Source organism: Dissoconium aciculare, assembly GCF_010015565.1.
Source record: "Dissoconium aciculare CBS 342.82 unplaced genomic scaffold K489scaffold_11, whole genome shotgun sequence".
NCBI lineage: Eukaryota > Fungi > Ascomycota > Dothideomycetes > Mycosphaerellales > Dissoconiaceae > Dissoconium > Dissoconium aciculare.
In genome coordinates this window covers 348,213-372,831 of record NW_022984961.1, presented here as the reverse complement: position 1 = coordinate 372,831, position 24,619 = coordinate 348,213, and the positions used below count along the sequence as shown (strand labels likewise).

The window sequence follows — 24,619 nt, the reverse complement described above, 5'->3', positions numbered from 1 at the left end:
CTGTGCTCGTTCATTCGCGAGAGGGATTCATGTTGTACGACTGGCGCTCACATACGGACTTGCTTCTGTGTAGACATCGTAATTGTTGTTCCATATTGATGTCGGAAAGTCAATGCAGTGTCATCTTCAGCGGGATGAGCTCAATCAGCTGAGGCGAGGCTCTCGTCGCGGACAATACGATCAGCGAAGTCTCGGAAGAATTGGTGCTGTGATGAAGATATCATCGACGGGTACCATGAAACGCGCATGTGGCCGACCAATCGGTTCTGACTAAAAAGTTGCCGCATTTCCTCTGACGGGAATGGTTCTGATGAAGGCCGCAGAAGATTTGCAAGACCCCATCACAATTGAAATTTACCATTTCTCCTCTCACGGCTGGTCTCCAGAATTGTGATCTGATGTCTGGTCCAGGAAAACAAAATTATCCGCTCCTCTGGATGCCTGGTAGTCCGACAAAGTCTTCCATCTCGCCAGTCGGCGCACGTTTTCCGCTCTGTTGACCTGATCTCGCAGGTGGCCCGTTTCGCTTTACTCGTAGAGCAGGACTCGTTTGTTGCTGAGAATCACTCGAAATACTCGCACTGGAGGGTTCGTCATTCTCTCCCAAAATTCTTTTGATAATACGCTCTTTGCCTTTGGCATCCTTGATTCGCTCCTCTACATCGTTGACCGCTTCCTCGGTATTCGCTGTAATGTAGTCTTCAGGATTCACCAACGTGGCCATGCGCTCCACGTGCTTGATGAATCTTTCGTTGCCATTTGTTCGAGCCTCATCCTGCCAGATTATAGCGCGTCCATGAAGTCTTCCAGCTTCGAGGAATTTCTCAAACCCTTTTTCAAGACCAAAGATACGCCCCTCGATGCGCCCAGTCCGAGCGCCATCTGCCACACCCAGATTATAGCCTTCGCTGTAGAATTGTTCTTCGAGATCGAGAATGGAATCGAAAATGTCACCCGACGATGTCTCCTCCGCCATATTTGCAGATAATGCACAACGATACCAAACGGCGTTCAGGTGACATGGTGGAGTCGGTTTCCGATGAAGAAAAATTTGGCCTGGTGCAATTCTGTGTTAGAGCGCACCGAACAGGCGGGGCAAATTGACGACATATTGATGGGAGCCGCGGGCTGGCAAGACCCAAATTGCGGCTGAAACCAACGGCAGCTAGCCAAGAGATGAACCCTTATCGCGGAGTATTTTGGCACTCGATTGTGGACATGTGAGTCATGCGGGGCACCAGTGTTCGAGATTCCGGCGATCAAAATTCGGTGTTAACTCGTGTATTGTCGGAGATCAGCGACGGCTTGGAATGAAGATACACCAGGATCTAACATAGTCCTGCTTCTTGACCGGACAGTCTTCGCAATTGCTTTTTCATTCCCTGCCGCACGGTTGTCTTATCGCATCAACACTAGAACGCTATCACGACACTCGACTTCAACCCCTTCATATTACACCACCAGCATATTCGAAAGGGCCAACGAGATGAGCGCAAAAAAGGAGGAGATCTTGCCGATTGAGGGCAAGAAGAATGTCCTCATCACTTCCGCGCTCCCCTACGTCAACAATGTTCCTCATTTGGGCAATGTCATTGGTAGTGTACTGAGCGCCGACGTCTTCTCAAGATACAGCAAGGCTCGAGGACATCCGACCCTATTCATCTGTGGAACCGACGAGTACGGCACCGCGACAGAGACAAAGGCCATTGAAGAGGGAGTTACACCACAGCAGCTCTGCGACAAGTACAACAAGATCCATAAAGAGGTGTACGATTGGTTCGAGATCGACTTTGATCATTTCGGCAGGACGCCGACTCAGCAACAGACGGATATTGCTCAAGACATCTTCACCAAGTTGCATCAGAATGGCTATCTGGAGGAGCGGACAACCGTACAGCCATACTGTTCAAAGCACAATGGCTTTCTCGCAGATCGCTTTGTCGAGGGAGAATGCCCGCTGTGTGGATACAACGATGCACGTGGAGACCAATGCGATAAATGTGGGCATTTGTTAGATCCGCTCGACCTGATCAACCCACGATGTAAACTCGACGGCGCGACCCCCGAACCACGCGAGACGAAGCATGTCTTCCTACTGCTAGATAAACTTCAAGATCAGGTCAGCAAATGGTCGAAAGAGAGTGATGAGAAGGGCAAGTGGAGTGAGAATGGTATCAATATCACCAATGGATGGTTGAAGGAAGGGTTGAAACCTCGAGGTATCACGCGCGATCTGAAATGGGGAACAGCCGTTCCGCTGCCAGGTTATGAGGACAAGGTACTGTATGTGTGGTTCGATGCCTGCATCGGATACGTCTCAATCACCGCCAATTACACATCACAATGGGAGAAATGGTGGAAGAACCCAGATAATGTCGAGCTTTACCAATTCATGGGCAAGGACAACGTTCCCTTTCACACAGTTGTCTTCCCTTGCTCGCAACTCGGTACTGGTCAGAAGTGGACCATGCTTAACACTCTCTCAACTACCGAATATCTCAACTATGAGCACGGCAAGTTCTCAAAAAGTCGAGGTATTGGTGTCTTTGGAACCAGTGCCAAGGAGATTGGTATCGCAGCGGATGTCTGGCGCTATTTCCTCCTCTTGCGTCGTCCCGAGACTAGCGATACTGAATTCGAATGGGGCGGATTCATCACGGCCAACAACAGCGAGCTCGTCAACAACTTCGGCAACTTTGTCAACCGTATCGTCAAATTCGTGAACAACGCCGCCACGTACGACTCGGTCGTTCCAGCCTGGCCCGAGAATCTCGACTCCTCCGTCACCGAAGGATTCAAAGCCCATATCGCCGAGACCAATGCCAAACTAGCACAATACCGCACCGAAATGGATGCCGTGCACCTGAAACAAGGCATTATCCTGGCGCGGGACATTTCCAGCTTGGGCAACAAGCTGCTTCAAGACACACGAATTGACAACGCGCTGTTCGCCAACGAGCGCAGCCGCTGCGACGCCCTCGTCAACCTCGCGCTGAACCACGTCCACCTCCTCGCATCCGTCATCGCACCTTACCTCCCCGCCACGACCCGCAGTATCCTTGCCCAGTTATCGTCCGAATTGCTCATCATCCCCGGCGACGACGAAAAATGGCAAGCGGACAGCATCAAAGGCGGCCACAAGATCGGCAAAGCCGCACATCTCTTCAAGACTATAAAGCCGGAGAAGGAAGCGGAGTGGAAGGAGCTTTTCGGTGGAATCGAATTGAAGAAGGCAAAGGAGGAGGAGGCAAAAAAGAAGGCGGCTAAGAAGGCTGATAAGGAAAAAAAGAGGGCGGCTAAAAAGGCCGCGGACAAAGGCGCTGTGAGCGTCGAGTCGGTGGAGAAGGATGGCGTGCAGAGTGATCCGAAGGCGGGCAGTGCGGTGGAGGAGGTCACGGAGGGTGTGAAGCAGGTCGCTTTACAAACATCGTAGACGATGGAGTTGCTTTTGTAGGAGTTCAGGAAAGGGAGTCCGTCTGGGAAACAGCGAATGAGAGTATGGCGATCACGGTGTCTGCAATCTGATTCATCGCGGCTTTGGAAAACGGGTTTACGTGGAGTGAGGCGCTGTTCAGGGGACTTGTCGATGAAAAGGAGGCGTTGTCGTAGAGACTCTGCAGGCGGACAGGGCTGGACAGGGGGAAGCAAGTTACAAAATCCGTTGATTTACTTTTGAGCGAGTTCTTCCCTATCAATACGCTATTATTTCTTCTCATACAAAATGGTTCAGCTTTGTGAACGAGAGACGTGGATCTTTTCGTTTCATTCCTGGTGTGATCCCTGATCATGAATGTGTCGCTGAACCTTTTTCACGCATGCTGGGGTCATACACACGACAGGCTTCTGAGGTCGAATGCATCAACGGTCTTGCGTAGACGCGCTTTCCACCAATGATCAGACGCTCGAGGATAAAGTAGCTCACGATGAATTTCGCGTCTCAGCAGGAGAGGTAGATGGAGAAGCTAGAAGAGAAGTCTGCCATGCTCAGGCAAAAAGAATGCAGATGATGTAAGATGTTTGTAGCTGGGGATTCAGAAGCGCGTGATTTTCGTGTGCAGCGAGATTAGTCATACGCGCTTGTCTTTTCATGTGTTTCGTCACCTGGCACATGTGCATGAATGAGATATTTTGCAGCAATGATGTTGTATTGAGAAGATCTCTTCATCAGACGGTCGCAAGGATGGATGGATTGAGCAATTCTGCGTCTGAACGATCTCGCGAGTGGGGTCACGAATCACGAGATATAGTAAAGAGGCGAACCAGCCGCCTATGAAATTGTATTCGATGAATCTAACCAAACGAGAAGAACGCGTGGCGGAAAAGGTAGGTGGCAATGAACGCAGGAGAGAACGAAAGGCTTCATTGTCAATACAAGTTTCTTGATGACTGTGTGGCAGAAGATGATATTATTTTGATTGTGCTGGAATGCGTGCCACTGCATCCGTGTTGACTTCTGATGTCACCTCATGCTTGATCGTCTCGTTCCTCCTCCTCGAGGACACGGCGCAGGTTGTTCCTCAAGATTTTGCCTGCTGCGCTCTTTGGGATTGATACGACGAAACGCACCTCGCAGCGGGAGACTTTGTATCGCGCAAGACGCTGTGTGAGCCAGCTCCGCAGTTCGTTTGCGTCAGGTAGAGCAACCGAGGATGACAGTCTATCATGTAGCACGACGAACGCGACCGGGTGCTCGCTGACGCTTGCTGTAGCTTGGTCGAGAACGGGTGTCGCCAGGAAAGATGAGCTCGATGATGACGAGGACAGCGACGATGGCGGCGTGGCTGTGCAGAGCAGAGTCGAAGATGATGTCGCTGCAGGTGCCCGCTCGGGCAGATCTGACGCAGAAGGACAGAATCCAACCACTCCAACATCCATGACGGCAGGGTGAAGGAGCAGGGCGTCTTCTAGCTCGGCGGGCGCGACTTGGAAGCCATTAACCTTGATCAAGTCCTTGGCGCGGTCGACCAGAACGACGGAGCTGGGAGGGCGTTTGTCTCGGAGCTTCCTGAGCTTATGATTCTTGCGGCCACGAGGAACACTGTACTTGCATGTAAGCCGACGCCAGCCATGCACCCGATCGAGAGCTGATCTCGGCCTTTGCAAGTATCCAATATCGCCTGTGCGAAGGAAACCATCATGGGTAAAGGCTCTGGCAGTGGCGTCGGGATCTCCAAAGTACTCGGACATCATTTGCGGGCTTCGAATCAAGAGTTCACCAACCGCAGACTTGCGAGAAGTTGTATCCTGCCGGTCATCATCGTGGCTGTAGGAGAGATCCACAGAGGTTCCGGCAACGTCTGAATCGATCCGGACTTCCACACCAGGAAGGGCCTGCCCAACCGAGCCCGGGACGTCGCTATCAGTGTCGTGAGGGTACTTTTGAGTGGTGTACCAGCCACCCTCGGTCATACCCCACACTTGGACGATACGCAATGGTGCGCGCGTCGCGGAAACCGTGAAGATGGCGCGGAAGCTAGCTCTGAGACTTGACGAAAGGGGAGCTCCACCAGTGTAGACTGTTTGTAGTGACTGCAGAAGCGGGTGTGATCGGGGATCGTTCAGCAATGCCAACAGCATGGGCGGTGGAGCGAAGGTCTCCGTGATCCCATACTTCGCCACGAGCTGAGGGAACCGCACGCGATCGAAGCGAGGGAGGAAGTATACTGGAAACCCAAGTCGCAGGCTGTTGATAGTCATTTCAGGACAAGAAAAGGCATGGAAGATGGGAGTGTTGATGAGCCTTCGAATGGGGTATGGTTTGTCGGCATTGTTATCCTCGATTGCCAGCGCCTCATGAATCAAGGCCGAATGCGAGCGTGCTGCCATCTTGGGCCGACCGGTCGTCCCTGATGTTGAGGTCAAAGTGGCGATAGATTTTGGATCAATCTGGTGCAAAGCGACAGCAAGGCTGCGCTCGTGTGATTGAAGCAAGTCGTGCAGGGTGCGCTTCTGTGACGTTTCCATCGAAGCGCGAGCAAACGATGTACAGTCTGTGTGCTCATGAAGAGTGCCAGCCTTGACTTCCGGATGGTCACACAGGATATCAGAAAAGACGATTATCTCGGCATTTGTGCCGCTAGCCTGAACAGCAGCCTCGACATTATCCAGCTGTTCGATTCGCGTGATGACATAGCTGACCTGGGCAGTGCGGAAGATGTGCTCCAATTCGAATTTTGTGTATGAAGTGTTTGTGCCGGTCCAGCGGCAGCGAGATGCCAAGATGGCCAAAGTGAGGACGGGGTATGTGATCTGTGAAAGACAAGATCAGCGATGTGTCGTCGGACAGGACGCACCCGAAGGTGAGAGAGATGATGGTAGAGGTGACTGGTGACTTACATCGTTTGGAAGGTGGAGGCAGACCGAGCTGTTCGCTTCGAATGCTCCGGCCAGGCGTCTCACGAGGGTGGTCGCCTGTTCCCTCGAGATGGTCCTTAATGGATCGTATGCGTCAATCAAAACCTACAGTCATGATCAAGTCAACATCATGATGTGGAACACGACATCGAGGCCTGGAATTTGTAACTCACAGGTCGCTGTTCGTCATATTGCCCGGACAGAGCAAATGAGACGACGTTGGAGTGTTGTTTTTGAGGCTTGATGGTCGCCATCTGTTGTCCACGGATGGCAGGATCATTACGGGTAGAAATATGTTGAGTCAAGTGTTGAGCTGGAAGGACCGTGGTGGCAGTACTGTATGATGATATCGTTGCCGGCATTATGAGAATCTAATAAGCAACGCAAGCGGAAAGCGCTAATGCAAGATTGTTGAAGGAGTTACGAGAAAGGTTCAAATGGAAAGTGCGAGTTGCTAGGTGTTTTTAAAAGCGGTCTTGGTCGGAGATTCTGCTTGTCAATGCCCGAGTGATGATGCGTGCCCTTTCCGCAGTTCTGGATTGTATGCGTTTCAGGTTTTTTCCCACTAGCAGGAGGAAAGGATGTGATGCTCGCTTTGTTTCATCACTGCCATTGCTAGAACCTCACTCGCTGACTGTCGCATGCATTCCAACTACACTCCCACACAGGCTGGCCACTACATCTCGACCACCCTTCAGCTATGTGATGACCGAACATTGTTGATTTGGACCATGGCAGCACCTGTATGGATCGCGTCAGGGATTCGCGTAGCAAGGGATGCAATCGACCCGAGCCTGGTGGACATTGCCAGAACGAAGTGCACTGCGCCTCCTACCAACGATTTTCTGTCCGTTAAGCAAAGTCATACAGTCTAGGCCCTGACTTGCAACTCGGATGATATACTTTGCGTAACGGTTAAATGCCATTGGCCTCGTGCGAGAGGAATTCATCTACTCCATCTGCACTATTGAACTCTGCGAGACGGCGGCGCTGCGCTCTCTCCCTCCCTGACCGGTTCAAGGTAGAGCATGCCGAAAAAGGACCCACCCCAGTATTGAGATTGGGATGGAACACGCCCGCTTTGCAAGCTATCAGATCATTGCATCGCGATCTGCCTCAACCGCGCGGGTAACCCACGTGGCTGTGTGCTGGAGACTGCTCCACAAGGAGAATTCATGATGTCGTGCGCAGTTTATTTAGTGTGCCTGCAGGTCGTGAGCATGCAGGCACTGAGTGTTGAAGCGCATGGCAGCGCGGGTTCGAGGTCGATAGTGTATGCCCAAATAATCCCTGTCGAAATGTGATATCAAACATGCTGAACCCGATACGTACCTGGGTACCTAGGTAAATATATATGTTTGACAATGAGACTCGCGCTTGTTGCACCAGGTGAAACTCTAAAATCCTCTCCGCCGCCCGCGCTTGCACCGTTCTGGACTCAATGTTTCTCATGCCCACCTCGCCCGATCACCGCCACCACCACCTCCTCCGTAATACGATTGACAAGTACGATTACCATTCACCCTGGAAGAGCATGAAATGTGATACGTTCATCAACTTCTTAAGCACCGTCTGCTTATGTCGAATCACGTGTGCGATGAGTGTCCATCGCCATTCGAACGATGAACGGCTGTGCATAATGCTGTCGACCGCAATGTGAATGGAACGCAATTCCAGCGACAATGGAGAATGACCATACAGTCATAGTGCTCCTCAAGGGCAATCACTCATGTCATGGATATGAATCACATATTGAATGATTGAGAGGCAAAACGTCCTTGACGCGCCGTCGTTTGTTTATCAATCCCTGCCTCGAGCGTTGTGTATAATTACTCGAACGCCTCCCGCTGTGTACGCATCCCTTGCCAGAGAAGAACATTGCTCGACTGGACTGAGCGGTTGGGAAATAACGAAGACAAGATTGATGGTCAATCGATGAGTAGATTACAGCCGCCACCCTCGTGAATCTCGGCCTTCGTGCGTTCCCAGGATCTGCGGCCGGCGTAATGCTAATAATCTGCGATGTCCAGGGTCTCGACTCATGATACTACCTATCTGGCAAGGGATGATACCTCAGTAGCAAGTGAATGGTGGCTGAGCACAGTACTGTAAATGGATGGATCTAGAGGTGACGTCTGGGGGTACCTGGGTAGGTATGCAGAGGTTATGCAGGCGTGCAGCTCGAGCGGATGTTGCTCGAACCCCTTCACCTCCAGGGCTGTTTCAGTGACCATCGTCACTCGTCATTCCTTCCAGCTGCCTCTACACTTTTCATTCCTTTACGCATTCACTCCATTCACTCTATTCACATCACGCAACTTCAACTTCAATGCAAGTTTCATAATCGTTCACCACGTTCATTCGGACAATTTCATTCTGTGAATTAAGACTTTTCGTTTCAAACGTTCGACATACCTTCGATGTTTCACCTGCTTTACGTTCGCCCTCACAGTCACATTTTGGTAGCATCGTGCAACAAACAGCACATTCTCGTTGGTTCGATACTCGATCACGGCGAGTCTCTTGGCCTTGCTCAATCCGCTTCATCCATATTGACCAAGACAAAACCAACATGTCCGCCTCTTGCGGATGCTGTCCCAACACTTCACCTTGATACTTGCTTACAATCATTATAAAACTTCAATCCTCACGAACTGGATCGGTCTGTGCAACCAGGACTTCCACAATGCCTTCGCACAGATCTCTTCCGGCACCGCCTCCTCCTCCGTATTCACAATCATCCTCGAACACGACACGAACTGATACTTCTCGGTCACATCGTGATGGCTCTCGCCGTCATTCCAGAATCGCACGACGATCACATCACGGCTACACTCCAATACCCGAACCGGAGCTCATCACCGCTCCGCCTCCTGTGATGCTTCGGCAATCGATCCATGTACAGCCGAGACTTTCTGGCTTTGTCACTCATATTCAAATTGCTCGGGTCGGCAGCGGCGTCAATAATCGTATCGTCACTACACACACTCAGGCACAGCCTTCTCAAACTTCGAATGAGGATGAAAAACTATTGATAGACGAGAAGAATGCGCTGTTGCTTCAGAAGCTGCTCCTGTCAAGGCACAAAAAGGAGCTCCCGAAGCCACCAGGGCCCCAGAAACCAGTGGCCAAGATGGAACCTGTCGTGGGAATGTTCGATCATCGCTTCGCTACACAAGAACAACTCGAAGATATGACAGCCGCGCATCCCCTACCAGCTCAGAGAAGCAACACATTCTTCAATTGGCTCCGTCATGATGCGTTCTCTACCTACCGTCGACTCTACGCTATTGTGCTTCTGGCCAATTTTACTCTCTTCTTGCTCGCCCTTCAGCACACATCTTCCGGTTTTAAGGGTTTCACTTCGGCCGCCGCGGCCATTGCTGTTGCCTCAAACATTTGTCTAGCCACTCTCATGCGTCACGAGCACTGCGTGAATCTTCTCTTTCGAATTTTCACGTCTCAAGTCTTCCGCAATGCACCACTCGCCATTCGCAGGCGGGCTGCCAAGGTGTACAGCTACGGTGGCGTTCACTCAGGATGCGGAGTCAGCGCATTTCTCTGGTACATCGTCTTCACTGTCTTTCTAGTACGTGAGACGAGAAGCGATCTCGTACAGGCTGGCGACAAGAGCATGGCAGCGGCGCTTGGCATCGAAACTCATGCATTGCTTGCCACCAGCACCATCATGCTCGTTCTGTTCCTCACAATCATCGTCATGTCGCTTCCTTTCATACGTTCTCGCTACCATAATCAATGGGAATGGTCCCATCGCTTCGCCGGCTGGACCGCAGTAGCTATCATCTGGGCTCAGACCATTCTCTTAATGATCCGGGCCGCTCGGGCGACAGAGCAGCCTCTCGGGCCTGTTTTGGCGTCCAATCCAGCATTCTGGCTACTCTTCGTCGTCACCTTGCTTTTCATCTATCCATGGCTACGGGTACGACGTCGTCGAGTCCGAGCTGAGAAATTGTCAAGTCACGCAGTTCGACTTTGGTTCGATTCGGAGAAGCCTTTACCCACGTGCGTTGGAACACGGCTAGCGACCAATCCTCTGAGCGAAAATCACGGCTTTGCTACGATTCCTAACCCAAACGACCAACCAGGTTTCTCTGTCCTGGTCAGCCATGCTGGTGACTGGACCCGTAACACCATCACCAATCCTCCAAAATATATCTGGACGCGAGGAGCATTCACCGCAGGAGTACTACGTGTCGCATTGCTCTTTCGGCCCGTGGTCATTGTCGCCACGGGCTCCGGCATCGGCCCATGCCTTTCGTTCCTACAAGTTCATCCGAATTGGCCTGGACGAGTGCTCTGGTCAGCGCGAGATCCCACTCTGACGTATGGTCCTGATGTCCTGGGCTCCGTCTTCCGTGCGGACCCTCGCGCCGTTGTCATCAATCCTCGCCGGATGGCAGCCTCGACGGGATATCGAGCAGATCTTTCGGCGTTGGCATTCGCGCTGTATCAAGAAATCAATGCGGAGGCCGTAGTCATCATCAGCAATCCTCGAGCAACGAAGGAACTGGTCGGGAGATTATCACGGAGAGGAGTTCCTGCTTATGGAGCAATCTTCGATTCTTGAACGCGGGAAATGGGCGCTGGGCGCTGTTCCCTTCATCGTTGGTGACGAGCACTTCCTCTCGCTTGGTCACTCGCTTGTGCAGTGTGGGAATGCTGGCACTTTTTCTTCCTTTCTCGATAAGATAATGACGTTGGCGATGATATCAATGTATTAATATGCGCGGCTTCACCGTTCGGTTTGGCCATTGCGTTTACTCTGTTCAAGCTGTTTCTGTCATTCCTGGCAATCCAATTTCTCAACAGTCCTACTGTGGAAAGATCGAGCTACGCTTTCCATCAGGCTATTCGATCCGGTATGAAGATAGACTTTATCGAAAATGTCTCAAACATGCGATGCACAGGTCCACTATATAATCCCTACGTCTTTGCTTGGCAGAGGATCATATCGAACAATACATAAAGGTTCTGTCGGTCGATCCCTGGTCATGAATCACAAAGTCGGGAATGGCCAAGCATCTGTCAATAACGATCGAAACTTGGCAGGTCTTGCTAGCTCTCAACATACGGAATGACATGCGCTATGTGCAAATCTACATACTGGCGGTACAGAGTTCGCAGAGTCATGACGTTGCTCTAGAACAGATGAAAGAAAAGTCTTCCCTCGCCTGACAGCAACGCAAGGATAGACTCCACGATCGCTTCTAAGTACCTAGTGGCAAGAATGGCATTGCGGCGGCAGAGCCAGCAGAACCAGCGGCGACCTTGATGAGACGAGTCACGATGGCTCTCCGATGATTCCCCCCGGCTCAACTCATCAGATGCAGGAGAATAAGTCTATATTTAATACTGAGATCGCGAGTGTCGACGGAACAGACGCTGGCGCACACGCGGGTTGGTTTTGGTAGGGACCTGCATGGAACGTGCAAGGCTGGCGAGTGAATCTGGGACGTTGTGCATCTCAACCCGCATCATGCATGTCCAAGATGCGGGTGTTCATGCTCTTGGTTGATTCTGTGTTGGGTTTCTACTGTCGTCCTTCTTATGTAAAAGACCGTGGCGGATTGTGTGTGACGACACATACTTTATTCCTTCTTTGGTTGTTCGTATCTTTCATCCTTGGACCACTCCATGATGCGTGTACAAACCTTGGAACTGCGTCGAAGGAAAAGAACATTGGAAGGAAATACGAGAAAGAAGCTAGGGCGGCGGCGGCGGCGGCTTGAACGGTTCGGCGCGCCGCAAACCAAAGTTTCCCCCGGATTTTGTGGAGACCAACCTGCACTCTCTGCATCTCGCGTTTTCCGCCAATACCGTTTGTCTCTCTTTCTCCATCATCATAATCATCATCCCAACGGTATGTGAGACAACGCACTGAACGATCAAATACCGACAAGTGCCTCAACACAAACAGAAACGATTCAGGTCTTGAACTTTGCTGCGCGGGAAGGAGGTCGATGAATGTCTGCAATCAGAAGCAGAACCTCTTCGCACAGTCTCCACCCGGCTCAGGTACACGACCGCCCACCCAATCGGGGGAGAATATCGTGGTGACCGATTCATCATGACAACATAATGCTCAGGCACATTGCATGATGTGGGTCCACTGAGCATGACATTACCAAATCAGCAGGACTTCCAGTCGGGCCTATTGATCAGAGCAAGAAGCCATTAGTCGCAATAAAATATTCTACTGCAAGCCATAACCAAGACTTCCACCATGGAAGCGGGATCGATGCATACAGACCTAGAGACACACGAGCATAATTCTTGCGCGCAACAGAGTTTCTGCTTCCGATCAAACCGACGAAGCGTTCCTGAAACCGGCTCAACCGAGTCGACTCTTCCGTCATCGCATGGCTTTTGGTGGCCGCATACGGCATCTTTACACGTGAAAACCCCGTCCCACGCCGTTGGCCCATGTTTCGCTCGCGGCCCGCCCGGACCAAACTTCTGCTGGCTCCTTCTTCCAACGACTCTTCCTCCTCAACATGATTGATCCGTCTCGTCAGGCAAGTAGGCTCATCCCCGATGTGGAGTCACTGGCCGCATCATGACTTTCTACTTTTGGAAGCTATGACATCCGCGGACACGAGAATATTGTGCGCGAATAGAGTTTCTTGGCCGGCCGAGACGAGTTGCCCCCCATCGCTCGTCCATTCTCCACAATGCCGTATCCGTATCGCATTGGGTAGCTCTTGGTATCCTAATCCATCAGTGGAGCCCTGACGTGCACTTGTCTCGTGCAGAATCTCTTCAGAAGTTCACGTCTATATATGTAGAATCCCTTCAGCCTCCTGGTAAGTGTTTCTCTTCATCACTTCATTCACCAGGCAGCCTCGTATTTCATTCATTCTCTCTTTCCATCCTTGCCTTGACTCCGCAACACATTCGCTATGAAGTCCACGATCATCTCCTTGACCACCATTGGTCTGGTCGCCGCGGCCAACCCTCCGGCCTACGGTGGTGCTGTGACTACCACTGCTGCTGGTTATGCTTCAGCTCCGGGACACTACGGTGGAAAGAGCAGCTCCAGCACTGACTCTGAGGGGACGACCTCTGCTGCCCCCGCCGGTTACCACGCTGCTCCAGGCTACCATGCTGCTCCAGGTTACCACGCCGCCCCTGCCTACTATGGTACCAAGGGCGGTGCTGTTGAGCACACTTCAGCTTCATCTGAGGAGACCACTGCTCCCGTATACACTCCCACCTCGGCTGCTGAGACTGCTGAGACCACTCCTGCTGCGTACACTTCGACTTCTGTCGAGCACACTGCACCAGCATACCACGGTGCTCCAGGATACAACACCGCGCCAGCATACCACGGCGCCCCAGGCTACCACAATGGCGCCTCCTCTTTGACTACTCCTGGTGGATACAAGACTTCGCCGGCACCATACTACGGCCACCGCCCCGTCAAGAGCAGCCGCAGTGAGGCCTCCTCGCCGCCTGCATACGAGCAGCCGACGACTTCGACTTCAGTGACTACTCATGAGCAATATGCAGTGACTACTTCCTCGACTGTCGAACACTCGACTCCGGCGGTTTACACGACTCCCACTGTTTACACGACCCCCACCGTGCACACCAACCCCATCACGTACACCGCACCGGCACCATACAAGCCGCACAGCAAGCCTCCTAAATATTCCGCTCCAGTAGAGCACACTACTCCAGTAGAGCACACTACTCCAGTAGAATACACCACTTCAGCTGTGCACACTGTTCCCTCTCCATACACTTCGCCCGAGGGTTACACGCCGCACAGCAAGCCTCCCAAGTACACCGCTCCCAAGCCGTACACCACCCCTGTTGAGCACACGACCACCACTCACGCTGGACCTGAGTCTCACAGCAAGCCTCCTCACTACACACCTAAGCCATACACTACTCCCGCTGAGCACACTACCCCTGAAGGTTACAAGACTCACAGCAAGCCTGCCGGATACACCGTCATTACCCACGTCGCTTGCTCATCCTGCAAACCTACTACTTACACTACTCCTGCCCCGTACAAGACTCACAGCAAGCCCAGCCAGTACCACGGAGGCAAACCCAGCAAGACTCACAGCAAGCCGCCTCATCACAGCGTCTACACCACGACCTCCTGCAGCACTCAAGCTCCTCCCACCCACCCCGTCGAGTCATACTGGACCACCAGCACGGTGAAGGCGACTCGCACCGTTATCGAAGCACACCCGGGCACCACCACTCTCGTGGCAACCACCTACTACACCACCTACTGCCCCAAGCCGACCACTATCACCCTACATGGCCAAACCTACCCTGTCACCGAGCCGACCACTCTGACCATCACCCAATGCCCCGGCGGTTGCACCAAGCCCGCTACCACTGCGTCAGCCCCGATTGTTGCAACTTCCGCCATTGCACCTCCTCCCCCTCCGCCAGCCGACATGCCCTCCGCTCCCGTCAGCCCTCCAGCTACCACCCCCAAGGCTCCCGTCAAACCACCGGCCACCTCTCCCGCCGCGCCCGCCCCGACCACTCCTTCGGCTCCCATCACCCCCTATCAACCCATCCCTGCTAAGGGCAGCGCCGCGAAGATGACCATGGCCATGGGCGGATCTCTCTTCGCCGTATTGGCCGCCAGCCTCCTTCTCTTGTAGATATGAGGACGGTTCGAAAGTCTCGAGCATGATAGCTTATGATGAAGCCTGTCTCTACCATTAATTCACCAACTGCTTGATTCACATCATCTGTTGCTAACTCTTGCTGGCTGCTGGGAAGCTAGGGCGATAGACATATACGCAGCATACATCGTCGACGATGACCAAATACGGTCGTGTGTTTGCTGGAATGGGCAGTGCGATTGTTTGATATTGGGTATAGATTGTTGTGCTTTTATTTCTTGGTAAATAGTAATAGATAGAATTCTTCACACAAAATTGCAAGACCATCCTGATTGGATATATCATTTCGACTCTTGCGAGAACCGTGATATACCTGCAGTCGTCACGCTGTGCCTTTCCTTTCAGCACGGAGTGCCGTTGCCGATCTTTAACGTCTTTTACTCCTTTTTATTTGGCACCCGCAACACCATGCCGACCCTATGGAAATATGCCTATGTTGGGCTTATGCGACCCTAACAAGAGAATCAGTCGTCGCTCTCCTCGCAGCACTATTGGCAAGGCAAGAAGCAGGACAGCGATGTCGATGATTTCAATGGATTGTAAGGATCAGCATTGAATCCAGTTGTATTGGTTTTTGAGCGAGATGAAGAGTAAAGTACGTTATTGCTATGAAACCTGGCACCAGTTGATGGCCAGGTGAAACAACACAGGTCAACACTCACACATGTATCGATGCCGGACACGACGCGCTCTTGAAGCAACAGCCATTCCAGGGAGATGATTATCTCTAATCATCATCAATGTAAAGCCACCGAGAATTCTACTTATCATGAGTTCCATTTATCATTGTCGCAGCGAAAGTCAACCCGAGGTTGAGATGGAGCATCCACACGTGCAAGCGCGCGAACATCGCGAGCCGGAAGGCAACATTTCATCATCGTTCGCGGCAACAACACACCCCGCCAAAAGTTCATGAGGAACGGGTGCCCTGCGTCACGATTGCTCACTCACTTAATATTCCCATTTAATATACGGCACGCATGCATGCATTAATTGCTTCGCACGCGGAACTCATTGATGTGTCCGTCAAGAAAGTCCACACGAAATAGCATTGGAGTTGCGCACACGCGCTGAGTCGCCTGGCCATGGTAAGATTCTCCATCTCACCTCAACATGAGCCACCACGCCTGATATACTGACTTCATCTCACACGCAGTCGAAACAATATCTCCAAACGCTCACCATTCCCGGCGCCCATCCCACTGATATCTTCTCCGTCGCGACCACGCCAACACATCTACTCACCGCCTCGGGATCATCAAGCATCAAAATCTATCGCACAACCTCGCGGACAATTCACGCAGACAGCACCGAAGATGAGAACCCATACCCGTTAGCACAGACACTGGAAGGTGTGCACAAGCTGGGATGCCATCATATTTGCGCAGCTGCCGAGGGCAATGCCGCTGCAAGTGTGGGATTTGCAGGAGAAGTGCTGCTGTGGAAGTATGAGGCAAAAGACGGCCATGCGGAGGGCAGCACCTGGGAGGAGAAGGGCGAGATCATTGTAGGTGCGCAGGAATATTTCATTTTTGATTGTTTGCCCGGCTCTTCGTCCTCATGAAATGTCATGCATGGGACTGACGACTCAAACACAGACTCCAAGCAGACTGGCACATATTGGGCTCCTGCCTTGAGCTCCGACGGGCAATTTCTCGCGCTGACGACTTTGCATGGGCGCGTCGACGTTTACGAGACTGCCAGCATATCGACAGGTAACAATGGGATCTCAAGCACCACCGAACGGCTCACACAATACGAGACAAAGGGTTCCTTTGGCATGTGTGTCGACATCTCTCCCGACGGCGCCATGACTGCCTCGGGCCACCAGAGCGGAGCAGTGTACATCTTCGCGAACAGCACCCGCCGCCTCGCGCACGCCCTCACCGGTCTTATTCAACCTGTGCGCAGCGTACGCTTCAGCCCCGCGAACCGCTACCTCGCCGCCGCCGGCGACGCACGCATCATCGCGCTCTACGACTGCGCCTCGGGTCAGCAAGTCGCAAATTTCACCGGACACGCCAGCTGGGTGACAGCGCTGGATTGGAACTGGTCGGGAGAGCTCTTGCTGAGCGCGGCATACGACGGCAAAGTCAAAGTCTGGAGTGTGGAAAGGCGGGATTGCGTCGCTACCCAGACAGAGAGTGAGAAGTGCCTCTGGACTGTCCGCTGGTTGTACCATGCTCCGCAGGCGCGGAATGAGGTCTTTGTCACGGCGGGCGCGGGAAAAACGTTGGCGTTTTATCGCGAGGCTAGCGGGACGTGAGGCTGATGATCGGAGAGTGTAGTGGGCGAGAAAAGAATCACGAAGAAAGATGGATGACATGATTTGATTTCCTCTTTTGCATTGGTTGGGGATGGTACGGAGAAAGCGCTCCATGGCTATCTGTTACGTGGAGAGGTGGAGGGCTCGTGAAACAAGCTCTCCTTCGGGCAAGCGTCCGTTGTAAAGTTTTCACCGACTCCAATGCCGAGCGAGCAAGCTCCTAGATCGCAAGTATCCATCGCTCAATGAACCGCCATCAGCCAGCACACACCCTGTGCGATTCCGCAGAGTCCCACAAAGACCCTCCCGCCCTGAAATGTTCTTGATTTCCTCACATTAGAAGCCCACGGGCGATCGTTGAGAAGGATTAACTTATATCTCCAGACTGATGTGATTTTCATTGCTTGCACAAACAGTGCTATCTGCTTCAACACTTTCTGCGTGCTTTTTTTTTCTTCGGAGAAGCAAGAAAGGTTCCCGCATTTCCTCTTTCTTCCACCAGCCCTCAGCGCCCAGGAATTCGTGACTGCTTTCGCCGATCGAGGCCTCATAAGCGGCGGCCGGTCAGGTTGGACATGCCCGCTGATGACGCGATGATGATGATGATGATGATTAAGGCGATGGATGTGGTGTATGCGGTGAGAGGGAAAGGAATCGTAGGATCGTGGTACTGTACTACATTTCTACGTATAGCAAGGTATATTTTGGGTGCATTCCATGTATACATGTGTGTATATGTCTTCGTGTAAGTGAGTGGGTGATTGTATATGTATACGCATACGTATGTATGTACGTGTGTATCATGTATTGGTATAATGCATGGCGTGACATGCATGTGGGAGATGATCGTTCTACGTTCGGAAGGATTGATGATTGGTCTTATTGTGAGTCGCGAAGATGAGGATGAGGATGGCTCTCGATCGCTGGCAATAAAGCCTATCGTCGGATGTTCCCCTATCTATGTGGGATGCGGGATTGGCCCTCACCTGATCCTCTTTCTCATCCTCCTCCTCCTCCTCTCTACATTTCTTCCGCGCTTCGTCTGCATATGATACATGACGTACAGTCCGATCCTCAAGGCTCAGCAAGTATTTTCAACGAGGGAACATCGATGTCTTGTTCCCAAACCCCCAAAAACGGAGAGCGTCCGATTGGATAGCAGCGCCAACTATCGGGATTGTACTTCCGACATCGGTGGCATTCAATCAGTTCTAGCCGACACCATTCTTGGGCACCTTGGAACTGTACCTACCTTTATCCTTGTAGCTGCCTTGGCGTGCGTGCGTGTGTGTCCACTGCCTTCGGGCGGTGTACACATGCACGACATGATAGTCACACCTTGCGGGGCCCTTTCGGAGAGTGCTCCGATGGTGCATATTTTCACCTCCCTCGCTTAGAGGGAAGCGGGTGCAATATAGACAGGTAATACGATGCTGCCCTGGGCCTGAGAGAGGATCTCATCAGCTTGGGCTGTATCTGTCTATCTCTTGTCTCATCATCATCATGGTTGGTAGATCTCCACCTTTTGCCACGTCATTGATCTGCTGTTGGTAGTCCGACTTGGACCGCATGTACTCGTGCTCGTGCGCCACAGGACTGTTGCAGGGCGAAGGATCATCAGTATAGGTACGGCACGTGGAAAAAGCAAAGTGAATATGGGTATACCCATGGAGAGGTGATGGAAAGAGGAGAGACTTCGGGTGAACTTCTCCGCTCGGGTGAGGTTACACAGCAGCAGCTGAAGGCAAATCTCCTCACCGCCGTTGTGATGATCACCCCAAATACCGTACAGATATGTTGATTGTGCATAATGTATAGTGAGGAGGCGGATGAGATGTACTGCGTATGGGAAGGACTGGAATTGTTAAATTTGTACGTGGATGTGGATGTCTCATCCATGCACAGCTTTGAAAGATCGTGTAGTGAAGCAGGGATTTACATGGCGACGTCTTGGGGATGACGACGAGATAAAGCCGCAGTTATTATATGTGGTCCCTTTTCGGCAGACACGTGCAGCAGGCGGAACTTACTTGTCACCATTCCATTAACACGGTCTCCGCCGAATTCAGAACTACCGGGGCGAGAATGCAAGACCCATATTGCGCGAGCTGCATGACGAGGCGCGGTCAATCTGATCAGCCGGACAATCCAATGCTTGTCGCTCTCCATAGGGCTATTTTCCCTGCGGACGGATGAATGGAGTGGGTAGGGGAACCTGTCACCATCTTCCGGGCTGCGGTCTTGGCTCCGTTTGTTGTTACACAGAACGTCGTTATTTCGGACCTTTTAAAGGCGAACACATTATGAGTCTTTTCAGTATGGTGAAAAACAATGTGAGATGTATGTGTACGTCCAGTATGGTGGTGGTCTGTTGTGAGCTTCGAGTATCGGGCCGTGTCGCACAGCATGTATCGTATTTACTGTATACCTTCTACAGGACATTCTCAGTCATTATCATCTACTGTGCGTACACACGTACATTCCACACGCTGAGATGCAGGGCATTTATTGGGGGGGGGGGGGGGGTGTTTTGTATATTGACCTCACGCCGTGTTCATACAGGTACATGTAACAAGATCTGTACATCCATTATATCGATCTGGTCATGATCAAAATGTTATGCTCCTGTCGCTGACAAACAGATGTCTAGGTACGTAGAAGCCGCCATCGATGTGTCTCCCTCCGCGGAGAGACGAGGATATCGCGCTGTGGTTCGTCGTAACGAAGCATGATGTGTGCTCCAATATGGCTTTGTTACATGTCTCTGTCCCTGAAAAGACTCGCCTCCACTCGATGGGAAGACTCGAAAGAGAAGCCGTTCCAAGGAAGGTGTTGGGATTGATGTTGGGCGAACCGCAAACGGTCACAAAAGTTCCGCAAACGCGCGCCATTTCCAACGACGTTGACGGACCAGGTTGGTGAACGACGTGCGACGGTGGCCATCGCGGGCTGGGTGAACTTCCGACGGACTCGGTGGACGCGGAAGCGTACCACACATGGCGCCAATCGATCGTGATGGATGGTACAATGGTGAGCACCACACTATCCTGATGGACATTCACCCAGTGGTGCCGTTAAAAAAATGAAATGTAGTGGTTGGCGGGCTGCAAGCATGACTGCATTGGACAAAATTCTATTTTCTCTCAGCTTGGTCGAAACCAGCACATGCTACAGTACTGGATGATGATGGGCAGAATTCCTGCATGTACAACGCCCATGGGACATGCGTGCAGGTTATCACTGATGTCAACTACCTGCGCATGCGCTTCGTTTCATCCAATGCTGATGTGTCAGGTCAGCTTGAACGAAACATCATCTCCACTGAGTGCCAATCATCTGGACGTCATCAATCGTGACGAGACTTTCAGCCCGCGACCACGCACTGCACCGAGACTGCTGCAGCTGCATCTGCTGAGAATGCACTGCACAGAAGGAGAAGCCCGGCATTTGCGGCACCGCGCCCAAGTCCCCCCGACTGAAGCACCAGCAGACCCAAGGAATTGGCCCGCCTGCCCGCCGAAGAATCCTCCCGCGAAGTGCACATGTAGGCCTCACCAATCCAGTCTAGCTTACACCCATCGATACGGTAATGATCCAGTATTCTGCAGAGAATCCAGCATCCATGCAGTAGTAGCGCTGGCGTTGGCGTTGGCAGCATGTACATCTACGCTGGACGTGGCATGGCATGGCAGCAAGTACGCGGCCGCGGATGCAGACAATCACATCGGAGCGTCGAAGATAGGATCACAGACCAGGGAATAATCCCCTGGAAAATTTCTTTCGTCCGGTCGGCATGGATTATGGCTCCGTCTCCGTTCGCCTCGTCTTTTCTGTTTCGGTCTCGTCTTACAGATCCGTGGTGTGACGAGATGGGGATGGAGAACGTCTGGTCTTTCCCCCCACGGACAGCACAAGCATGGCAGTTACCAAAGAGGAAACGAATTCGACCCAACTAAGATCAGCTACCGAGATGCATCAGGCATGCACGTCTGCTGCATATACCACCGCTGTCAACAACGCCGCCGCACGTCTCTGTGGTACTTCCATCAGGGTCGTCTGTCCACCTCACCCTCATAACCGCCTCCTCTGGTCCATCTCAACTGCGATCAGATCTGCCAGATCATCGTGCCGCTTGTCGCCGTGGACGAAAACATACTTGTATACAAACATGAATGCATACTTCGTTTGGAAAATCGACATGCGCATTGTTCTCGATTCCCTTGTATGCTTCCCGGCTGACCACAAGTTCTCATCTCGGATCCATCGCGCAGCATAGCGCGATATTTCGACCGAGAGAAGTACCCATGTCACTCGGCATGTTCGGTGAATGCCGCATGCCATGCTTTCCCTCCTCTGCCACATCGCTGCCCGAGCTATTGCATGCATCTGAAATGTATGATGAGGTAGAGAACAAGGTGGGCTATTGATCACCTCATCCGTCCGGGCTGGTCAGCCAGGCCTGCTGGCTCCTCTCGATCCGTCAGACGGTTCCATCTGAGCACTTCCAGCCGCGCCTGTTCCGGTCCTGCACCGATCTCCCGTTTCCTTCCCAAATGCCTAGCAACCGTGATGCAAGCGCTTCCCCATCGTCCTACCCACGATTGTTGGTGCTATATTCCCTTGGTACACACATCCGGTGGCTGCTCGTAACCTTGCTGCAGAGACCTGAATTCGCTGCGTATCTGCTGCCGCAATCCTCAAAGAGCATAATTTGGTTTGTACTACATGGTCGTCCCAAGGATATAAATCATACCATGAAACCTCGCTTTCCATTTCCCTTCCTCCGCATCGCTCATCCCTCTCCTGAAGCAGCTCCATCCACAATCTTCGAGGCATACCGTCAGATCCTCCGAGTCACTTTCCCCGGCTGCCTTTCCCTTCCTGAACACTTGTCAGCATTTATAACCAAACAATCAAATACTTCAAGGTACGTGGGCCACCTGACTCCGCTGCTCCCTCTCTCCCTCTTTCACACCATATTCGGGGTCCCCTTTGTTGACATGCTATAGATGGCGAGACCCGTCCGTTGCCAACACGCTTTCACCGTGACCAAGACTCCTACGGAGATGATCTATTGGACCTGCAATCAGTGCTACTCAGGTCCTCACTGGTACATTTTCGAATGTCGGCGATGCAGGTTCAAGGTGTGCCAGCCATGCGCTGCCAAAATCTCCGTCCGACCTGCTGCTGCAGTCACCACTGCCAAGGCACCTTAGGTCAGGGAGATATAGTGGCGTGAAGGTCAGATGGGCCATCTCGCTGACTTGCCTCATACAGGTCCTTGCCCGCAACAGGAGGATGGCGAGGAAATAGACGGCATTTCTCCACGCACAACCCTGGACCTCTGGCCTCAGGAGAGGGACTCATATCAGCCCACCAACCCTCCCGTCTATGAGGACCTAGTCGTCTACTATCAGGGTGATGACGATACCCGTGGTCGAACGAGGGTCCGGCCGAGGAGTCGATATCACTTTGTCATCTCGACGACGCCATCTCGATCCAGGTCTGCGCGAGGCCCACGGGGTGACTCGCCGTTTGATCGAACCTTCAGTCCCATGAACCGATGCGAAGACACCGAGGTACACCCAACATTCATGCGTGATCCGCCATATCCGCCGAGAATAGCAGCGAACAAAGCTGCTTCACGTTCCATCTTGGACATCCCTCAGAACGCCAAAGTCACATGGAAGAACACCATCGGGGCAGTCCGTGAAAAAATCCAGAAAGTAAGAGGCAGCAGATTTCGCCTCATCAAAAGCGATCAATTTGAACACAAATTTGGCTTACCACCATCGCCGACGCCCTCGAAAACCTCGAGTTTGACAAAGTGGAAGACGCAGTCCAAGAACCTGTTGACGGTAGCCACACCAAAGCTTTTTCGCACGAGCAAAACAAAAGACACACCGCTACCCTTCGCACAGGTCCGCCGACGTCCACCAAGTCCTCCTCCATTCGTTTTCAACTTTCCACAATATTCATCTGTCAATCATACAGACAACAGTAGAGAATGCTACGAAGATCACCGTTCACCTTCTGCCACATCTAGCAAGGAACCGACTTTTATCTTTTCAAACAGCGGCAGCATCAGCAACAGCGAAGGTCCCTTTACTCCAGAATCCGCTACCTCTCCCGCTCCAGGAGATCACAGCCATTCACGCACCTATCACTACCGAGACCAATCTCTACAGATCGCACTCCGTCAGAGCATCTCCTCCGACACGCATTTCAAAGAGACTCCGCAGCTTGGTTTTCCCACCGACGACGATGGCCCCACGGATTTCTATGATGCTCGGGGCGAATATCCATACCAGCCAGCAAAACATCATCCTCATCCTCTCGCAGAACCAATGTACTGGGACCCATCCGAGACCAGTCTGACAGCTCTGCCTCGCCTTCCGGAACGACTCCAACAGGGCTTGTCCTCGCAGTACAAGGAAATCGTGCTCGGAGGCCATGGTTTCGGCAATGGGCACAATCAACGCGACGACCGCTATCATCATCGTTCCTCCTCTCCTACCTCAGACGATGACGATGTCCAATATCCTTTCGCAACAACAGGAAGAAAGGGTCTCCGCCACAAAGAGCGCCAACGTCGAAGGGAGATGGCACTGCCGGTCACAACATCGCATCTTGAGGGCCTCGAGATGACTCCTGCACTCGCCTCCCGGCGTCAATATGATGATGATGATGATGATGATGATGACGATTCCGATGAGAGAGACGACGAGCAGGATTTGGGCTCGTGGAGTTGGAATCGCGTGCGCAGTTGCGAGCGTTCTCCCGAGTTCATGGCGAGGGTGTCACATATGCGCCATCCCTCCGTCGCATCGAGCGAGTATTCCATGGGTCGATTCTGAAAAGCCAAACTCTTTCCTTGGTCCATTGATACTCAAGAAGACATAAAATGGCGTATATGATGAGGTTTCACTCCGCAGGATGGGGTGCTTTTTTTCCAAGGAGGGATTATTGGCATTTGCGAGAAGGGAGCCTTCCCTTTGACCTTTTCTTTCTGCCACCACTCGACTTCCAACATGTGTCTATTTCCATTTTCTCCCTTTCGCCTTCTTCTCTTCTATTATTGTTCCATTTCCCACCCAGAATGACTTCTCCACGCTCGCTCAGGGCGTTCGTTTTTTGTTTTCACTGTCAGATTTTGGATATGTAACCTTATGAGCCAAACGAAACAAATTGAAAGTCTTCCATGTCTAGTTCTCTATATCGAAACCAGTCTCGTTCTAGAGGGCCTTACTCAATATCCTGCAAGGACTCGCTGTATGTGTTACCACTGGAAATAAAAATCTTGCTTTCCTGCTCAACTTGCCAT

General features: G+C 52.1%; 12 protein-coding genes across 12 annotated transcripts; 9 read left to right on the top strand and 3 right to left on the bottom strand.

The window, feature by feature from the left end:
• Nucleotides 1-592: 592 nt before the first annotated feature.
• K489DRAFT_302153 (DUF1715-domain-containing protein) lies at nt 593-946 on the bottom strand (the record flags this gene model as incomplete). The annotated part of the gene is made up of 1 exon (XM_033600446.1): nt 593-946. A coding segment is annotated over one exon (354 nt), but the record flags the coding sequence as incomplete, so codon positions are not given.
• Nucleotides 947-1,238: 292 nt separating this feature from the next.
• Nucleotides 1,239-3,433, top strand: K489DRAFT_361677 (uncharacterized protein; the record flags this gene model as incomplete). Its single annotated transcript, XM_033602637.1, has 1 exon — nt 1,239-3,433. The coding sequence occupies exon 1, from the start codon at nt 1,487-1,489 to the stop codon at nt 3,431-3,433; it is 1,947 nt and encodes a 648-aa protein (XP_033457214.1). The 5' UTR covers nt 1,239-1,486.
• A 52-nt stretch (nt 3,434-3,485) lies between these two features.
• Nucleotides 3,486-3,745, top strand: K489DRAFT_382932 (uncharacterized protein). The gene has a single exon (XM_033605490.1). It carries the CDS (start codon nt 3,491-3,493, stop codon nt 3,674-3,676), a length of 186 nt encoding a protein of 61 aa, XP_033457213.1. The 5' UTR covers nt 3,486-3,490; the 3' UTR covers nt 3,677-3,745.
• Nucleotides 3,746-4,464: 719 nt separating this feature from the next.
• K489DRAFT_412168 (acetyl-CoA synthetase-like protein) lies at nt 4,465-6,716 on the bottom strand (the record flags this gene model as incomplete). The annotated part of the gene is made up of 3 exons (XM_033607898.1): nt 4,465-6,249; nt 6,337-6,459; nt 6,528-6,716. The coding sequence occupies 3 exons, from the start codon at nt 6,714-6,716 to the stop codon at nt 4,465-4,467; spliced, it is 2,097 nt and encodes a 698-aa protein (XP_033457212.1).
• A 1,510-nt stretch (nt 6,717-8,226) lies between these two features.
• K489DRAFT_395988 (uncharacterized protein) lies at nt 8,227-11,137 on the top strand. The gene is made up of 2 exons (XM_033606859.1): nt 8,227-8,495; nt 9,573-11,137. The coding sequence occupies exons 1-2, from the start codon at nt 8,471-8,473 to the stop codon at nt 10,940-10,942; spliced, it is 1,395 nt and encodes a 464-aa protein (XP_033457211.1). The 5' UTR covers nt 8,227-8,470; the 3' UTR covers nt 10,943-11,137.
• Nucleotides 11,138-13,190: 2,053 nt separating this feature from the next.
• On the top strand, nt 13,191-15,308 carry K489DRAFT_382929 (uncharacterized protein). The gene has a single exon (XM_033605489.1). The coding sequence runs from the start codon at nt 13,275-13,277 to the stop codon at nt 15,003-15,005; it is 1,731 nt and encodes a 576-aa protein (XP_033457210.1). The 5' UTR covers nt 13,191-13,274; the 3' UTR covers nt 15,006-15,308.
• An 806-nt stretch (nt 15,309-16,114) lies between these two features.
• Nucleotides 16,115-17,295, top strand: K489DRAFT_390254 (Ca2+/calmodulin-dependent protein kinase; the record flags this gene model as incomplete). The annotated part of the gene is made up of 3 exons (XM_033606587.1): nt 16,115-16,117; nt 16,186-16,540; nt 16,628-17,295. 3 exons carry the CDS (start codon nt 16,115-16,117, stop codon nt 17,293-17,295), a joined length of 1,026 nt encoding a protein of 341 aa, XP_033457209.1.
• A 121-nt stretch (nt 17,296-17,416) lies between these two features.
• On the bottom strand, nt 17,417-17,950 carry K489DRAFT_48385 (uncharacterized protein). The gene has a single exon (XM_033608664.1). The coding sequence runs from the start codon at nt 17,844-17,846 to the stop codon at nt 17,538-17,540; it is 309 nt and encodes a 102-aa protein (XP_033457208.1). The 5' UTR covers nt 17,847-17,950; the 3' UTR covers nt 17,417-17,537.
• Nucleotides 17,951-20,527: 2,577 nt separating this feature from the next.
• K489DRAFT_382923 (uncharacterized protein) lies at nt 20,528-21,414 on the top strand. The gene has a single exon (XM_033605488.1). The coding sequence runs from the start codon at nt 20,539-20,541 to the stop codon at nt 21,055-21,057; it is 519 nt and encodes a 172-aa protein (XP_033457207.1). The 5' UTR covers nt 20,528-20,538; the 3' UTR covers nt 21,058-21,414.
• A 108-nt stretch (nt 21,415-21,522) lies between these two features.
• On the top strand, nt 21,523-22,422 carry K489DRAFT_48324 (uncharacterized protein). Its single transcript, XM_033608663.1, has one exon. It carries the CDS (start codon nt 21,849-21,851, stop codon nt 22,302-22,304), a length of 456 nt encoding a protein of 151 aa, XP_033457206.1. The 5' UTR covers nt 21,523-21,848; the 3' UTR covers nt 22,305-22,422.
• K489DRAFT_324292 (uncharacterized protein) lies at nt 22,305-22,511 on the top strand (the record flags this gene model as incomplete). The annotated part of the gene is made up of 1 exon (XM_033601745.1): nt 22,305-22,511. One exon carries the CDS (start codon nt 22,305-22,307, stop codon nt 22,509-22,511), a length of 207 nt encoding a protein of 68 aa, XP_033457205.1.
• On the top strand, nt 22,423-24,346 carry K489DRAFT_48323 (uncharacterized protein). The gene has a single exon (XM_033608662.1). It carries the CDS (start codon nt 22,542-22,544, stop codon nt 24,150-24,152), a length of 1,611 nt encoding a protein of 536 aa, XP_033457204.1. The 5' UTR covers nt 22,423-22,541; the 3' UTR covers nt 24,153-24,346.
• The last annotated feature ends 273 nt before the right edge of the window (nt 24,347-24,619 follow it).

Coding starts and splice junctions, on each gene's coding strand:
- K489DRAFT_382932 (XM_033605490.1), top strand. CDS start 3,491: ATGAGAGTATGGCGATCACGGTGTCTGCAATCTGATTCATCGCGGCTT.
- K489DRAFT_395988 (XM_033606859.1), top strand. CDS start 8,471: ATGGATCTAGAGGTGACGTCTGGGG. Junction 8,496..9,572: donor TCTAGAGGTGACGTCTGGGG/GTACCTGGGTAG, acceptor ATCCCCTACCAG/CTCAGAGAAGCAACACATTC.
- K489DRAFT_382929 (XM_033605489.1), top strand. CDS start 13,275: ATGAAGTCCACGATCATCTCCTTGACCACCATTGGTCTGGTCGCCGCG.
- K489DRAFT_48385 (XM_033608664.1), bottom strand. CDS start 17,846: ATGAGGCCTCGATCGGCGAAAGCAGTCACGAATTCCTGGGCGCTGAGG.
- K489DRAFT_382923 (XM_033605488.1), top strand. CDS start 20,539: ATGTCAACTACCTGCGCATGCGCTTCGTTTCATCCAATGCTGATGTGT.
- K489DRAFT_48324 (XM_033608663.1), top strand. CDS start 21,849: ATGCCTAGCAACCGTGATGCAAGCGCTTCCCCATCGTCCTACCCACGA.
- K489DRAFT_48323 (XM_033608662.1), top strand. CDS start 22,542: ATGGGCCATCTCGCTGACTTGCCTCATACAGGTCCTTGCCCGCAACAG.